Below are 17,079 nucleotides of genomic sequence, written 5' to 3'. Positions count from 1 at the left end.
AAGGGGATACTGAGGAACAGGAGGGAGGTATCAGTTTGCTCAGGAGAGCTTCAAGGTTTTTAAAAGTAGGGAAAAACTTTAAGGGGGCAAAAAAGCCTCAAAACAGGTTTAATTCAGTGCGGACTGAGCAACTGTACAGTGGCAACCGAACATTTGAGCGTCTGTTGGGGGCAGAGAATGGAATATCCTAGAAGAGGACATGGTTGGCTACAGTACTGCACAGGAGTGTTCCATGCTGCAACAACTTGTTGCAAGTCCTACATTCCCACTCATAATGAACTTGCATAAGCAAAACCATAACCTGGAAGCAAAATGGGGATACTGGGGGGTGGGGGGAGACACAGCTCTTTAGATATGCAAGTAGTAGTTTGCCAGTTATAATAATCTTTAAAAAGACAGCCTGACAGAGACCTATGCTTAGTGGCCTCTGCAACTTACAAAATATGGAGGGTATTGGGAGGGGAATGGGCCAGATTGAGCCCATAACACAGGGGTAGGCAACCTGGTCCCCTCCAGATGTTTTAGACTATCCCCTAAAAGTCCTGACCCTTGGCCATGCTGGCTGGAGCTGATGAGAATTGTAGTTCAAGAGGGTACCAGGCCGCCTACCTCTGCAGTATTCTATAAAGTTGGAAGATCTGTGCCACAAGGTAACACATACCTGCCTGTGTTATATAGGGAAGTCTGAGGAAGGGGGAAAGGATACAAACAAGTATTAAGCAACATATTTGGGAAGTCCCCTAAATATGCAGAATCCACTACCTTGACTGTGAGTGACCCTGCAGTACTGCCCAGCTGGCAGGCATGGGTATTATTCAGGAGAGGCAATTAGACTCAGGTGATACATAATATATGCATTCCTTACCAGTCCTGACTACGGCAGTTCTGTTCCCTTTCTTTTTTTCTTACTACCAATACCACCAGTCTACCAAAAGCACAGCAAGAGGCAGGAGGCTTGTCATCGCTGGCAAGCCTTTAGAAGAAGGAATTTTAAAGTCCATGTCTGGGCAAGCAGCAAGGGGTAACTTATGTGTATTTTATAAGATAGCTTTTGAAATGTTTTAAACTGTATATATAAATCACCTCTATACAAAATCGTAAGTTATTTTCTGTCCTGTGCCCCTGTGGATGAGGAACAGAAAAATCTGAAAGCAGAGCTGTACAACTATCCATTTCCCTTGTATTTTGTCACATATCCAAGATTGCTTCCAGACTCACATGCACTCAAAACGGTGTTAGAGAAATACTAGGCTAATTCTTTTCAGGAAACGGGTATTTCTTTTGTTTATTCATCAAGGGAAGTTACAAAAAAGACTGGTAAAATCAGATTTTACCAGCAGAACATTCAACAGACATTTTATTTAAATGCAAATAATTACAACATTCAAAATATCAAACATTCTTGCATGTTGTGCTTGGCAATTAACTGTGAAGCTAAGTAGCATACACCAGTACAGTACAAATATGAAGAAATGGGAAAAGTTGGATCAGGATTAATTGCTGCTTTGGGGCAATTTTTCAGGTGGACAATAGGCAAGGTAAAGTAAAACTCATACCATCTCAATGCTGAGAAGTTACCTACACTTAAAAAAAAACACTCTAACACTTGGATGATTAATTCAATTTGGGAAAACTTTCCTGTACACCACAAATAGGAATTAACTACTATTTGCATGAGGGGGTGGGGGGAGAATATACAAACAAATTTCCAGTCCCATAATAAGTATTATGGTAGACTTGCTTTCCTCTTGATAACTGACTTAAGATCTCTTGCATTTTTTTTAGCTGAATTCTTATGTATACAGAAAAGTTCATCAGCATGATTGAACACACACACAAAATCAGCTCCATGTAATGCTTGCGGAGGCTTTTCTCCTTTTTACATACATGCACGGTCCTTCACATTACACTATGAAGCCAGTTCACAAACTGGCTAAGCCTGTACATAAAGTAGGGCCCCAGTGAAATAATCTGTCTGCTGTGAAAGTGGGTGGACAGATCTCATGAATCAAGCCTACTTATATAAACACCAGTTCATTTTACAGGAATTACAGGAGGCCTTGCTCCCATGTCCCCAATACAAACATGCCTTTTCTACCACAGTGGAATACCCTGAAAATGGCAGCAATTAAACTCCTAGATATGTCACTTCCATTCATGTGCACTAAAATCCCGCTTAACTAAACTCAAGATTAACACAAAGCGCAATCCAGTAAAAACAAGTTAAAACAGTTTTAGACGCCACTGAAAATAAATTTTCAGTGGGATTTTAAAATGCCTAATTTGGGATGAATTGCACCAGATGTGATTTGTACCATACTTTTCAAAGCTGAAATTTGGTTAAAATAAAGCCATATTGGTTAGTGTATCCACTTACACCAAAATTAATAGTATAAATGGGTAAACAAAAATCCATAGTGACAAGTTAGGTGGCAGTGTAATATAAAGAACATTTCAAAACTTTTCAGATAAAGCATTTTTCACCCTTTCCTCCCTAGCCAACCCAACCCCACAGCTATTTAGTTTTAAACAGATATATCTACCACTGGGCTTACAGCGAACTCAGCTTCTGAAATTTAATATTAAATCTTGAGAATACCTCATTTATATCAACAGTCTAGCAAAAGTTTTTTCACAAGTTTTACAGAACCTTAAGTTTCAGTATGCGAGACTTGTCTCCCAAATTTGGCAGTCTCTTTTCAAAGAGAGAGAGAGAGAAACCGGGGGGGGGGGGATCATGGAAATGTAAGGCCCACTTATTACAACATGTCGCCATTTGTTACAAACAGGCTAAGCAATAAAGTAAATATCAGTCTTCTACCTTGTTACATTTCTTCAAAGTGCATTCTTTGGATCACCAGGAGTGTTGAAGAGAGTTGAAGGTGATCTGGAGCAAACTGAGCAAATCCACCTTCTGGCATCCTTTTATTCCAGGAAACTTTTCAACCAATCATTTTAGCCATATAGCTGACACACACCAACAGACTGAAAGGCCATTAATAAGAGTGAATGCAATTATATTTTGAGCTAAGTAGGCACTGATTAAAATAACAGACATCCTTACCTACTGAAAAAGCTATAATTTTGCAATTAAATTTCCCAAATTTTATAGAGTTCAGTGTTACTAGTGAGAGTTTGATTACTCCCTGGAAATGGACAGCTCTGAGTTGTCTGATGCCCAACTGAGAAAACGAACTTCACAAACAGTTAACACTATTCACAGTAATTTGAGCAAGAATTCATATGTTGCATTGATTATGCCCCAAGAAATCAGGGACCGATGATAATTCAGATGGGCACCTCGGAAGAGGTGTGTCAGTTTCCTGTCACGCTCCAGCCAAATCTTCATGAAGACTTTTGGAAAAGACTGGAATTCCCCACCAATTTGTGATTGCATGCGGGCTTTCACAACGTTCATTGGGAAAAACAGGAATCCCAGCATAGCACCCAATACCCCTCCACAGATAAAATCATTGATCAAATGAGTACTGTAAGTTGTTGCTTCTGGCAAGCATTGTTTGATAGGCCCTCTCAGACCAAAGAAAAGAGCATTGCTAGGACCATTTCGAAGCAGAATTGGCACCAAGCCCCGATAGTATTCCCTGGCCCCATGCTCTCGAAGAACTCTGAATGTTTGGAAAGTGTTTGTAAATTTGTCATGATGTTTGTAGTCCTGAAGAAGTGTCTGGACACGCTCAAAAGGGGTCAGAAGAGCCTCTGTGGTCCCAGCAAGCACAGCTGCCAAGCTCCGGGTCAAAATTTCAGGTGCATTCATGTGCCTTAGGAATACGGAAGACAAGTCCTCATACAGACCAAACATTAATGCCAGGGTTGTGCTCTTCTGCATCAGGGGAGGAAGGATACCACGGTACAGATTCCTCAGCCCATCTTTCTGCAGCTGACGTATCGCATCTCTGGTTCGTATGCCATACAGTTGCTGCCGAAAGAGGACTTTCTGAATGGGAAAGGTGACTGTGACATTTGTCACGGCTGCACAATAACCACAAAAGTAATGTTTGCCTGAGCTAACATTTACAATGCGATGACCAATTTGGTCTGTCTTTGACTTCTTAATAACAAGGTCTTCTGAATCCATCATGCTGCTTGCTCTGCCTTCACAGGAGTGTTCTCTTCTCCTACAAAAAGGAAAAGTGAATGAACAAAGCTGCACAGAGCTTGCCTTAGCTTTATGTAGGAAAATCCAGGCACAGAATGAGAACCTTAACCTAGATATGCAAGCATTGTTCATCAAAGGCCCCTAGCAACCCTAAACACTGAGGACATGTCTGAGGTTCAAGCTTTTTCTTGAAACAGTGTGAACTACCCTGGGAGTATTTATACTGAAGGCAGCATAGAACATTTAAAAATAATGTCCAGTACCAAGATCAGTTTATGCCATCTGAACCACATCTTGTCCCATTTCTGTACTTTAAGTATTGAATTGAGTGCCTTATTAACTAGATATTAATCTTCATGCACACTATCCCCTAAGTTTACGTGGACTAGCACAATATTCCATATCCCAGCAATTGTTCTGCTACTCTTCCACTTTTCATTAGTGGACTTCTTTATCACAACGCTTAATGTATCTGTTTCTACCTCTTCACCCATATTGCCCATCCCGACAGTTACTACTTTGATATGCATTTTTAAAACACTGCACCAACCTAGCTACTTCTGAATCCCACAGAGCTGGAATTTCCCCCACCCTTCTTCATGCTCCTGCAAAGTTACGGCTGTATGCATAGGCATGTTTGTGCAGAGCTAACTTCTTTTAAAATTAACCTAAGGAACAGGATACATTCCTGAGAAAAAGGAATCCTATATAAATAAGAAACAAAAGCCAGCAGAGGAACAATCAGGTGCCAGCCAAATAAATGAAATGTGAAAGGAAAGGAAAGGAAAGGAAAGGAAAGGAAAGGAAAGGAAAGGAGGAAGGAAGGAAGGAAGGAAGGAAGGAAGGAGCTGTGCAGGCATGGCCTGAGTTGCCTCTGCATGATTTTGTGCTGCTTTGTCACTACTTGCTTTTCCTTTTCCCTGTTCAAGGCCAAATTTTATTGTCATGAACAGATTTTCTACTGAGTTAATATAGTTTGGAAACAGCAGAAATTACCAGGTCTGTCTGCATTTATTTAAAGCAGGGGTGGGGAAAATCCAGCCCATAGAGGTTCCCCATCTGACTCATGGAAGATTGGGCTCCCTCCATATGCCCCACACCCAGCCCCATCTCCAAGCCCCATCCCTTGGAGCTTAAGGTCTGTGTGTGTGTGTGTGTGTGTGTGTGTGAGAGAGAGAGAGAGAGAGAGAGAGAGAGAGAGGAATCCTCCTTATCTCTGATCTGTGGAGATTAAGCAGGGATTCCCCTGTGCACTGCTCCCCCTCCCAATTGGGAGGGCAAGCAACAATGGAGGGGAATCCTCACTTTACTGCCAATCACAGATCAGAAATAACACTGGGGATTTCTCTCAGTTAGCATGCTGCTCACCCTCCCAATTGCCTCTGTAGCTGGTTCTCCCAATGGGAGAAGGCACAGGGCAGGCGACAGTCACCCTAGCCAAATTGCCGGGTGGATCATCCATCCAGTGCGTCAGCTGGGGTGACTTCGCTGTGCGTGGGCCTTCCCCAGCAGGGGAAGCCTGAGCACAGTGAAGCCAGAAATCAAATAATATTAGAGGCATGGCCATGCCCCCCCTCAGACATCATTTTGTTCATGGAGGGCTTGGGAGCGAAATCATCTGGCCCCTGACCCCAAACTAGTTTCCCAACCCTGGTTCAAAGCCTACTTCCAGAGAACTTGGCAAAAGTTAAAGCAAAACAAAGTGGACAAGTGGCAATTAATTGAGGGACTTCATCACCAATGACTCTTGCTACTCTTCCCTGCCCAGCCCTATCTTGTCCATCTAACACTGATTTCAAGTTCCTTGGGCAGGGACCATCACTATAATAATAATAGCGCTAATTATGCAAGATCATTGGGAAGAAAAGTTAGGCCTGTCCAAGGGAAGAAGATATATAAAATGGAGCCCTACGCCATCTAAAAAGAAGAGCCCTGGAAGCATAGTTTCCCTTTTTCATTGTTTGCTATCTTCTTGCACTTCACTAAGCTAAACAAATAGATAAATTGCTTCATGTTTCAACCTTGTTCCTAGGCAAGTTTCATTTTCTGACTCTTCTTCCAGAGCCTTGGGTAAGCACCTTTCTCCAAAGAATCACTTTCAGAAAGAAAGTGGGATGAGGGGCTGATGAACCTTAAGCTCCATGTTCCAAAGAGCCCCTTTGTCACAGGATAATGCTCCTTCCACCAATGTATATGCCGTTCAATATGTGGATTGGCGACTGGGATGGTGGTGGCACAACCACAGCCAATGGCTGTTCACCAGTAGAACACTGGCTATAGCAACACTTCACAGAATAAATCTGTACAAGCCCTGCCCCCGCCCCCATCCCCCATGGAGAACCTTGATTGGGTGGAGAAGCTGGGTTCATGCTCACACAGCCACTACGACTTTACAGTGAACTTTTGATGGCAGAACCGTATAAACTTCCATATAAACACATCAAACTTCCCACAGTTGATTCCAGGCTGCCAAGAGTGCGTGCATAGCAGTTATCCATATGCGATTTGTTCTTACTTCCCTTCACCATAGACCCCCCTCAGACACCCCCCCCCCCAAGGCTCAAGCCCTATTCTAGGGTTTATGTTGTGATGGGTTCTTAATTATTCAAAATTATCTCCTAAGGAATTAATGTATTTTATTTCCCATTATGGTCATTTTAAATCTCCCTTTATTACATTCACAGGTAAAGACCCTGAGTCTCAAACCAGATCATACCTATCCAAGGGAAAAGTGGTCAATCTCTTCAGCAACAAGAATCATATTAAAACATTATAAACCAGAAGGCCAAAGTTGCTTTGCATAATAAACACAGGATTTATATAAAATGTGGATGACATCAGCAAGTGATGAATGCATTGGCTTTCCACAACTTCCCAGAAGTAGCAGGAATCCATCCGAGTCTCAAGGACACGAATTCACACATCACTCTACATGCAGTTTCTTTCCCCACCAGATTTCCTTCTGTGGCATATTGAGAATAACCCAAGTCCCTCTCATTAACTGAGCCTTCTAGGCTACTGAATTATCCAAGAGTCATTCCAAGTGCTCATAGTAATTAGGTGGACTTGGAAATTATGGTACTTTATGTTTAGATACTTTCAAATGCTCTCTTAAACTTATTGAGACTTACCCTTAAAAACCAGTGGCTAGAATGTTAAAAAGCGCCTTGGGCATTTTCTGATATAACCCGAATATATAGAAAACAAACATGTACATTTAATTTTACTGCTGTGAGCAGCCCCCAACCCAACAACACTTTCTACTTAAGTCATGCATGCATCAATTTGAACTGTTGCAAAACACAAGATCTATTTATTATTAAAATCAACACACTTCCTGGGCAGTGATCTGCATACCTTATCAACAAGTTGGACTATTCAGTGATCTGGAAACTGCTGTTAGTACAAAATGCAGCTGCCAGGGTACTAACTGGAAAAAGTCAGCGGAAACATATCTTACAGGTTGAAAGAACTCCACTGACTACTTGTCCATTTCTGAGCCAAATTCAAAGTCCTAGTGCTCACCTTTAAAGCCCTACATGACCCGAGTACCCGAAAGAATCTCTGCTTCCACATCAATCTCCCCTTGCACTGCAATAAACTTCGAAGGTTCTTCTCCAGGTGCTCCCACCTACTGAGGTGAGGCACAGGGGGCTCAACAAGCACCTATATTAACGTTTTTTTCTGGTGCCAGGCAAAGATCATTTTATTCTCCTGTGCATTTACTATCTGAGGACTTTTATCATCTACCGTCCACAAACATACTTGCCATGGCAACCAAGCAAACTTGGTTATATCTGGCGACCTGAGTTGGGGTGTAGTCTTCGGACAAAGAAAGTCACAGAGTTTTGCCTTTATATTGTTTTAAACTGCCATATTTTCTCTTTTAAGCAGCTAACAGTCACTCCAAGAGACTGCTGCTGCTGCGTCTTTAATCTTGCTTCCCCCGCAAACCACAGTCTATTTAGTTCCTACTTCCTTGTATGCCTTCATCTGCTGACCCTCCTCCGCTCTTGCAAGTGCCCTTACAGCTCCTCATATCCCCCATTTTCCACCCCAGAAAGGAAAAAAGAGAAGTTTTACACTAACTCCCTCATTTTGCCCTCTGGAGGAGACTGATTAAAAAAACAAACAAACAAAAAAGACAACTGGTTTGTAAAGAATGGAGCTGCTGCAGCTATGCTCAAAGGAGGTTCTCAGTGAGAGTGGAAGCAAAGAACAGAGGGAATGCGGAAGGCAAGGGGAGTATTTTCATTGTGCAGAATTGCTGGATTGGCAGTTGGAAAAACAGGACAGGATATTCCTCAGGAAGGAGTTTTGTGTGCTCTAACTGTATACAGTACATTTGCCAGAAAGGCTATGGGCAGTGTTTTAAGTTACAGAGACAGGCAGAGTGACTCAGGCTTCTGTAGATCACAATGCTGTTGGTCCTATAGCCCTTCTCCTTAATTCTTGTGGGAACGGTAGGCTGAACTTGCTTGCCAGAAAGCCACTCTCCATGTACTCAGAGGCACTTTTATTATACTCCCACTGGCTAGTAGAAACAATAGGTTGGTTACCAAGTCCCCTGAACACAATTTGTGGGTCTCTGATTTTATGCCGTTTTCATTCTGCTGAATTGTTATTTTATCGTTTTTATTCTACTTTTGTGATTGTATGTTTTACCAACTTGATAACCAACTTGTAAACCAACTTGATAACATTTGTGTACACAAGAACAGAGTTTATTGAATTAGTCGAAAGACCATATCACATAGATAACCTTTGTGTTGAAGGGCAGTATAGAAATCTAATAAATATGTGTAACTACTATTGTAGATACTATTTGCAGAATTTAGATTCTACTAAAGTCCACCCAAGTACATAAAGAAAAAGACAATTGTGAAAAAGACAATTATTGTGGTGGGATAGAAATTTTTTCCCCAGTTTCACTGAAAGCACACCACAAGCCATTTATCAATAAATCAATAAAGCAATGCAAATATTGCATTGCTTCAACATGCAATATTACTAACCAATTTCAGTTGCAAATTCCACATAGGGCGATGCTATTTTTTCAGGCCATGTAGGCCAAGCTCCATGATGCACAGAGCTATAGTTGGGGGGTTGGCTGTAGGTTTATCAGGCACCAATAAAAGCAGATCAGGTATCTCATTCTTTTTCTCCTTTTTCAACTCCTGTATAGGATTTTGGACAAATAAACTAATGCTTCTAATATCAGGATCAAGTGTCTCAATTCCACCCAGTGAGAGAAGCACAGACCGTAGAAAGACAACAGAATTATAAGATATTGCACGACTTGCCCATGATGACTCATCTTTTAAAAGGAGAATGTCGGTATTGTTTAGTCATTGTATTCAAACTACTCTGTTCACCATCCACATTCATAAATTGGGTTTATCCTCCCCAGACCACCCTGCAAACAAATGTTCATCAGCTTCTCTACCCACACTAAGGCAGCCTCAGCCTGCCATTTGGTAGGAAGGAAATTCTCTGAAATTGTCTTGTTTGAGAATGAAGAGACCTTGAGATTTTTTCAAGGTACTATACTGCTTTGGCAATGCATGTCACAGAATCATAGCATTTTAGAAATGGAAGGAACTTTGGATGTCATCAAGCCCAACCCCCTGCTTGGTTGGGAGGTTTCTCCTGATGTTTAGCCAAAATTTACTTTCTTGCCATTTCCATCCATTTGGAATGGAATGGTCCACCATGATGAATGCCAGTATTGGCTTGCAACTGTACAACACCCCACTATAATCCTGTTATTACTGTCATAGAAGTACCCAAACAAGAAAAAGGGAGGAAGAGACAGACAAATATTGAAGGATAACTAGTGTTTTCTGGTGTCACCTAGGGTCTGAAGCAAGCTTCTGGAATTTACCTTTCCCTTCCCTGATTAAATCCTCACATCATGCTGAAAATATAAACTTCTGAACACACTAACAAAACAGAATACAAGGTTAGCATGTATACAGGACTTTGTAGGTATTCAAAGAACATCATAAATATTATCACAATAATAACTACAACAGCCCTGTAAGGTAGGTCAGCATTATTATCAGATATTGCAAATTTGGGAGGGCTTGAGAGCATTGTGTCCGGCCTAGTGAATTCATGGCTAAGGTGGGATTCAAGCTTGCTCACAACTCTTAGCTATGACACATCAGATCTCATCTCCATCTCTTCTTTCCATATGTCAGGGCAGGAACTACAGAGGGCAAGGAAATATCCAATTCCTGTAGTCTGTATGCACTGGGTCTTCAGCTGATGCTGGTTCTCTCTAACAAAATTGCTAGAGGGATCCCTCTAGGCTCCATGCCTAGCTTGTTGCTATCAGCAAAAAAATGTCCTGGCAGCTGGGATGGGTTTTTTTAAATACTATTTTATTTCTATCTTCCTTTCTACATACTCATTATGAAAACCCTGTAAATATGTTCACAGAAGTTACTAGCCTAACATTTCTTCATTTTTTATTGTACCACCTGCCAGTGCATCCCTCTCTGCATGCTTTTGAACAGGCTACTAAGACTTCTCTATTCTGGTAGGCATTTTTTAGTCAAACCCTCTGGTCAGATATTTTTGAGTTGCTGTTTCCAATAGTTTTTATTATGCTTTTTAAGAACTGTTTGCTTTATTGTTATGATTGGTTTTAATAGTGTTGCAATTTATATCCATTAGCTGCCTTAAATTTGGTTTTATCATAGAACAGCAGGATATAAATGTTGGAATAAGTAAAATGCCTATCATTTATAACAAGCACATCAACGATTATCAAAATCCTCCCTGCCTTGTCATCTGGAGGCCGTTCTTACCACAGGTGACAAGGCAAGGGGCTATTTACAAGCCTGAATTATCTCTATCTCACTGCTTAGGGTTTGTCCCACACATTATGCAAGGTATATATCACATTAAGGTTTGACAGATTTCCTAACTCACATGGAATTAAATGACCAGCGTTTCCTCACTATTTGCTTGTGTTCCCCTTGAACTCCTGTGCTGCTCCACCTACTATTTATTGTATTTCCCTTGTGAGAGCTTTAGAGGAGACATGACTATTTTTTTTAGACTCATGCTTTGCAAATGGTAAAGTAGAATGAGATCCTACAAAGGATTTTAGGCCTTTTTGTGTTACCAATGTCATATTCATTCCTACTTCTGCCCCCGCCCCCCAGGTGCACATCGTAAGATTTAGGTTTGCTAAATCTAATGGATCCTGAAGAGCAGATATGAAGAAAGCCCTACTACTATAGAGCTTTGTAGGTGTGTGTATTCTCCAGCTTATCTTTAAGCCTATAGATCCAGTGCTATCAAAATGGTTATAGATATGATTTGTATCTACAATGGATATGTAAAATTACCATGTGTGTGTTTCATAAGTGTCTGTACAAACGGAGAAAGATATATGGATGTGTATGTGGGTCCTGATTAATCCACCAAGTTCCACCCAACTTCTATATGTGTGTGCGCGCATTTAACAAATTCTGCATACTCCTCCACGCACACACCAACTTTTGGCTAGTCTGCGCATCTTTTGCAACTCAACGGGAGTTGGTTCGATTTAGTTTTGTGCAAGTTTTGGAGCGCTGCAGCAGTTCATTTCATGAGCTTCTGTGCAACTGGGATAAGACGAGAGGGGAACTATTACTCAGGAGCTCTACGGAATTAGACTACCAAGTCGCGAAGTATGTATTTTGAGGAGGCTCTTCCACACTTCGGGGTAGCATTGCTCCCTGGCCCTGCTCTCGTACCTTTCTAAGCGGCCTGTCACACACAAATGCAACTTCTCCCCGCCAGTTTATCTCCGTCGTCGGAAAAGCGTTTGAGGCACATGACAGGCGGCGAGGCCAGTGACGTAAAAGAATAATTGGGGTCAGAGCGCGATTCCCACCATCCAGCCAAGCAGCTGGGGTAGATGGCTTGGGAGGCCCTCGCCCTGCCCTTGCCTGAGGTCAGGAGGTGGCCACCGGCAGGCAGGCAGGCAGGCCGGGCCCGGCTGCTTTTACTCGCCGCCTCACCTCCATTTTGCCCGCCTCTCCCCGCCCGAGCCACCCTGGCCAGTCCCGGCTGACTGGCTCGCTCGCTCGCTCACTCACCCGCCCGGGCTTCATGGCGGCGGAACGCCCACCGCCCGCGCGCGCCCTGCCATCCCATCGGGCAAAGCCCGCGCGCCGGCGAGCCGAGCGGAAGCGCTCTGGCCTGACAGGAGCCCCCTGCGCCGGCCGGGGCGCAGCCCTTCGCCACGCCCCTCGCCGCGGAGACGCCGCGCGGCGTCAGCCGGCGAGGGTCACGTGGCGGCCCCGCCCGCTCGCGCCCCGAAGCGGCTGAGCGGGAAGAAGGCGGCGCCCGCTCCCCGCAGCGCCGCGGAGGGAGGGGCGGAGGGAGGGCCGCTCCTGCCCGGCCGGCGGCTGCGGGGAAAGAATGGCTGCTCTGCGGAACTGCAGCGCGGTGAGGGCTAAGCCGCAGACCTCGAGTGTTGGCCAGTGGGGCCGCCCGCGAACGAAGGCTCCGCGTTTGGCCTTTAGTGACGGGAAAGGCGTGGCGGCCTTGCCAGCGCCGGCCCCAGGTTCTGCGGGGCTCTTGGGCAAGGCGCTCTCATTGGCCCCTCGCTCGGTCAGCCGACCGCCGCCAGCCGCTGCTTGCGTGCCGAGGCCAGAGCCGGTGAGCAGGCAGGCGGTGGCAGCTGCCGCTACTCCTTCACACCCCTTCTGTTTGCTTGTTTGCTCGCTCCCTCTGGGCCAGGGCAAGAGGTGGGTGAACAAGCTCGTCTCAGTGGGCCCCCTGATAAGGTGTGGGCCCTTGGCCAGGTGTCCAGCCATGCCAGCCTTTGACACCAGCTCTGAGCCTTGCATAACTCTCAGCCTTCTCTGTGTTGGCCTCACATTTTCAAACACACCCCTGAATTTGCTGGTAGCTAAACTTGTATAATTGTGCCAGGGGATATCTGTATCATCCATAAAATATATACTGATTAAATCAGGGGATTGAAATTGAGAGCTAAGAGAGTCAAGCCGTCTGCCCTTCCTATTGCAGCACTCAGTTTCCAGCATCAATATTTGATGAAGTGGACTCTAGTCCATGAAAGCTTAATAAATATGTTAGGGTGCAATCCTATGCATGTTTAGACAGGAAAAAGTCCTACAACTCCCAGCATGCCCCAGCCAGCTGGCTGGGGCATGCTGGGAATTGTAGGACTTTTTTCCTGTCTAAACATGCATAGGATTTCACCCTTAGTGTTTTAAGGGGCCACAAGACTTTCAGCACAATCCTGTGCATATCTAGTCAGAAGTAGGCACCACTGAGTTCAATGGAGACAACTTCCAGGTAAGTGGGTGTATAGGATTGCAACCTTTGTTGTTAAACAACATTCAGTTGCCTTCACTGGTTGGTGTTGACAGCTTCTCTGTTTTACCATATTTTAATTCCATTTGAGGGTTAATATAATTTTTATTGATTTATCAACCAAATACAAATAAACAAATTGTGTGTCCTCTGCATCGTGAGGGAATGTATTGTTGGACCACATGGTAGTCATCTTCTGGGATTCCAACATGAAGTGATAACGTGCATTATTTGATGAAATCAATCCAGAAGGATTTTTATGACTTTGGCAGCTTGTGGTCTTGGAGAACTCTGCTGATGAATGCAAACATGGAAACCAAGTCTCAATAAAGGGATCGTGTGTGGAGTTACCTCAGATGAGCCTACAGTGATGGGGTAATCATTCTACCAGTGCTCTTTTCCAAATTTTTGTAAACCAACCCCAGAAATATGGGTTTGGTGGGCAGGGCTATGCCCAGAGACCCTGAAATGGGAGCATTTCCACCACAGATGGATCCATGTGTCAATGCTGTTGCACCCCCTACAGCTCTGGAGAAGAGGGACTAATTTATGCAATGTAATTTTGCAGGGGTACAGTGCCATCTGTGTATTGCTTTGATGATGGCCTCCTTAAGTTTAGCAGAAATGGTTTTAAATGGCTGTGGGTGCCGCACCTTATTCCAACTAGTTTCAGAAATAGGATAACCGATGTCATTTTCCCAGGTGGTTTTTAAACCCTTCTAAACTGCCACTTGTTTTGTTAATAAGGAAGGGTAAATAATAGACACAGCCTCTTTTAATATTTCTGTTTGCTTGATAACACTGCAGTTCAAACGCAGTTAGTGACCCAAACTCTAATGAGAGCTAATTTCTTCACAAAGGTCCTGGTGTGCTTCCAGACTGAGGGGTCTTAGTTCTAATAATTAGACGGGATCGTGCAGCTATTCTGTATTTTCTTCCTTAACGGATTTTCAGCAGCAAGAAAAAAGATGGAAGAAGCTTTGGGAAAATACGGGAGGCTTATGAGTGTGAAATGATGTCTGGACTCCCCGAAAAATTCAGCGAATGAGGCAGGGCAATGACATCATAAAAGCCTTATCTGGAAGCACACTTTCTCTGCATCTTCTGAAACCATCCCACTTGCACCTTTCCCATCTGATCAGTTAAAGCTGCCTCTGTGATGGATCGCCACTTCTCCACTGGGTCCTGAATTCTGTGTAGCCTCTTATGGTACAATCCTATGCACGTTGAGACAGAAAAAAGTCCTACAACTCCCAGCGTTCCCCAGACAGCCTGGGGTCCCAGTTTGGCCCTCTGGAATTCCCCAAAAGGCCATGCCGCTTTCCCCTGGCCCTATCTGCTTTCCTCCAACCACTGTTCATTTGGTAGTTTCCCCATTATAATGGTTGAAATGCCTCTCTTTAGTTATTAGCAGTAAGAGCTTTAAGATAAAATATGCTGGTATCTTTATTCCCACATTTGCATTTGGACCTGCCCCGTTTTGCCTTTGCCCCACTCCCAGGCTCCCATCACTGGAATGTGGCCTCAGAGCTTCTCCAAAATTGAATTTGGCCCTTGGGCTGAAAGGAGTTGGACACCCCTGTTCTAGTGGCTTGTTAAGATGAATCAGCTCTGATTTAGCATAGTTTATCCCAGCTAGCCTGCAACTAGCTGGAAGTCGCAGCGTTTTCTTCAGGGGTGACAACTGTTGGGTCGTGGAGTACCAGCATAATATCATCTGCAAAGAGACTAAGCAAGTTATGTGATGCCTGCATTCTTACTCATAATTTGAGACTGGACCATATGGCATTGGCCAGGACTTCTATTACTATTGCAAACAATTTAGGGTGCAATCCAATGCATGTTTAGACAGAGAAAAGCTCTATAATTCCCAGCAGGCTGGCTGGGGCATGCTGGGAGTTATAGGGCTTTTTTCTGTCTAAACATGCATAGGATTGCACCCTTAGGCAATAGCATCCTTGTCTAGTGCCTTGTCCCAGCGGGAACAAATGGACATCTGTTCCATTTGTGTGAATGGTTGCAGTAGATGTGGAGTAGATTTGAGTTATGAGGGCTAGGAATTCCAATCCAAAGTCTAATTTAGCTTTTGAAAAATCATAAATGTCCATTCCACTCCATTGATTTGTTCTGGTAGACCAACATGGTTGACTTACTATTTTTTAATCTTCAAAGGTGTCAGTTATGTGTGACGACTAAAATTGTTTTGTCTATTCTGGCTAGCTCTTCAAGTATATTTATTTTTTACATTTATAGTATTTCTATCCCCCCATGATCATATGCAGATCAGCGAACAAAGTAAAATTTGTACAAAGCAACTGCAACAAATCTATTAGAAATAATCATAGCCATAGAGATTGTTTTGGAGAGATGTAATGTCTTCAGATTTAAATATATACCTTGTGCAACTCTTCCTATCTAGTGTAACTTTGGCACTACAAAACTGAATCTGGATGTTTATTCGGTATAATAACCTCTTGTACTCTAAAATATTGTTAAATGTTTTGTGTATCTGTTTAATGGAAAAATAATTAGAAATATTTTTAAAAGAAAGAAATAATCATAACAAACATAAGAATCTGAAAAACAGATACTAGTTTGGGCCTTTCCTGTTCGTTGATGGTGAGGTGACAGCAAGGGGTTTCTTTTTCCACAGGCTTGTTAAACTGGTAAAACCAGAATGTACTTCTACCCACAAGCAGTGGTAACAAAATGCATATACGAAGTCCTGACTGCAGGATAGTTAATTTCATTTATTCAGCTGTTAGTCAAGGCAAGATAGTACCTGTGGTAGAAAGCTGATACATGTTGAATGATTGCTAGGTGCAAATATTTCTATCCTTTCTGGCAAATAACTTCTAGCAATGTGACTAACTTTGGAGACAGAAATCCACACCAAATAATCTCTTCCTCCCCTCATCAAACCAATATTTCCCCCCCCCTTGATTTGCCAGTGGTAGAATGCCTGTACATCTGTCATGAACCTCATGCCCTAGAATGCACCTGCAAGAGATGCAGGTGCATTCTGGGGCATGCTTTCAGTCTGCATGAGGGGAGGGGTGGTCAGGCCTATCATGATTGCTGGAATGGAAAGTGTAGTTGTAATCCCTAGAATTATTTAATTATGGATATCTAAGAATGTTACCCAATTTTTCTATCTAAAATTAATAATAAATACGGTCAATACCACATTCCCCAACCTGGTGCCCTCCAGATGTGTTGTACTACAATTCCCATAATCTCCAGCCAGACCAACTGGCTGGGAATTATGGGAATTGTAGTCTGACATATCTGGAGGGCACCAGGTTGGGGAAGGCTGGTCTAATATAAAAACAACAGCACGTGTTGTACCTCCACTCGTGGAGGTATGTCCCCTAAAGCAGGAGTGGCCTACTTGTGACCCTCCAGATGTTTTTGCTTCAACTCCCATCATCCTTCACCACTGGCTATGTTGACAAGGGCTGAGGGGAGTTGAAAGCCAAAACATCTGGAAGGCCACAAGTTGCCTACTCCTGCCCTAAATTAAGGCACCCCCACGCTTTCTTACAGCTATGTATAGCGGGAGAAGGTTGGCCATTGTGGAAAGTTTTATTTCAGGTAGTTTATGCACCACTTGAGGAACT

The 17,079-nt window shown here is 43.3% G+C and overlaps 2 protein-coding genes across 4 annotated transcripts in view; one reads left to right on the top strand and one right to left on the bottom strand.

Moving 5' to 3' along the window:
- Nucleotides 1-1,268: 1,268 nt before the first annotated feature.
- On the bottom strand, nucleotides 1,269-12,376 carry SLC25A51 (solute carrier family 25 member 51). 3 transcript variants are annotated; one of them, XM_084834922.1, is made up of 2 exons: nucleotides 12,214-12,376; nucleotides 1,269-4,136 (listed from the first exon to the last, which is right to left on the bottom strand). In XM_084834922.1, exon 2 carries the CDS (start codon nucleotides 4,097-4,099, stop codon nucleotides 3,218-3,220), a length of 882 nt encoding a protein of 293 aa, XP_084691048.1. In that variant the 5' UTR covers nucleotides 4,100-4,136; nucleotides 12,214-12,376; the 3' UTR covers nucleotides 1,269-3,217. The 3 variants fall into 3 exon arrangements, with proteins under 3 accessions (XP_084691048.1, XP_084691049.1, XP_084691050.1); XM_084834923.1 differs by lacking the exon at nucleotides 12,214-12,376 and adding an exon at nucleotides 11,869-11,938; XM_084834924.1 differs by lacking the exon at nucleotides 12,214-12,376 and adding an exon at nucleotides 9,133-9,201.
- Nucleotides 12,377-13,400: 1,024 nt separating this feature from the next.
- The window catches only part of FBXO10 (F-box protein 10), a 44,108-nt gene continuing 40,429 nt past the window's right edge, over nucleotides 13,401-17,079 (top strand). Inside the window, exon 1 of the mRNA XM_084834911.1 lies at nucleotides 13,401-13,441. The gene's annotated coding sequence lies outside the window, so the exon portion shown is untranslated. The remainder of the gene's footprint in view (nucleotides 13,442-17,079) is intronic.

The sequence above is a fragment of the Heloderma suspectum genome, chromosome 2 (genome assembly GCF_057233095.1).
Source record: "Heloderma suspectum isolate Gila_16-S chromosome 2, 16-S_ref, whole genome shotgun sequence".
Classification (NCBI taxonomy): Eukaryota; Metazoa; Chordata; class Lepidosauria; order Squamata; family Helodermatidae; genus Heloderma; species Heloderma suspectum.
The sequence above is the reverse complement of the archived record's forward strand: the minus strand, read 5'-3'. Positions and strand labels throughout refer to the sequence as shown.

What these genes read in the sequence shown, in the direction of transcription:
- SLC25A51 (XM_084834922.1), bottom strand. Translation starts at nt 4,099, where the DNA reads ATGATGGATTCAGAAGACCTTGTTATTAAGAAGTCAAAGACAGACCAA.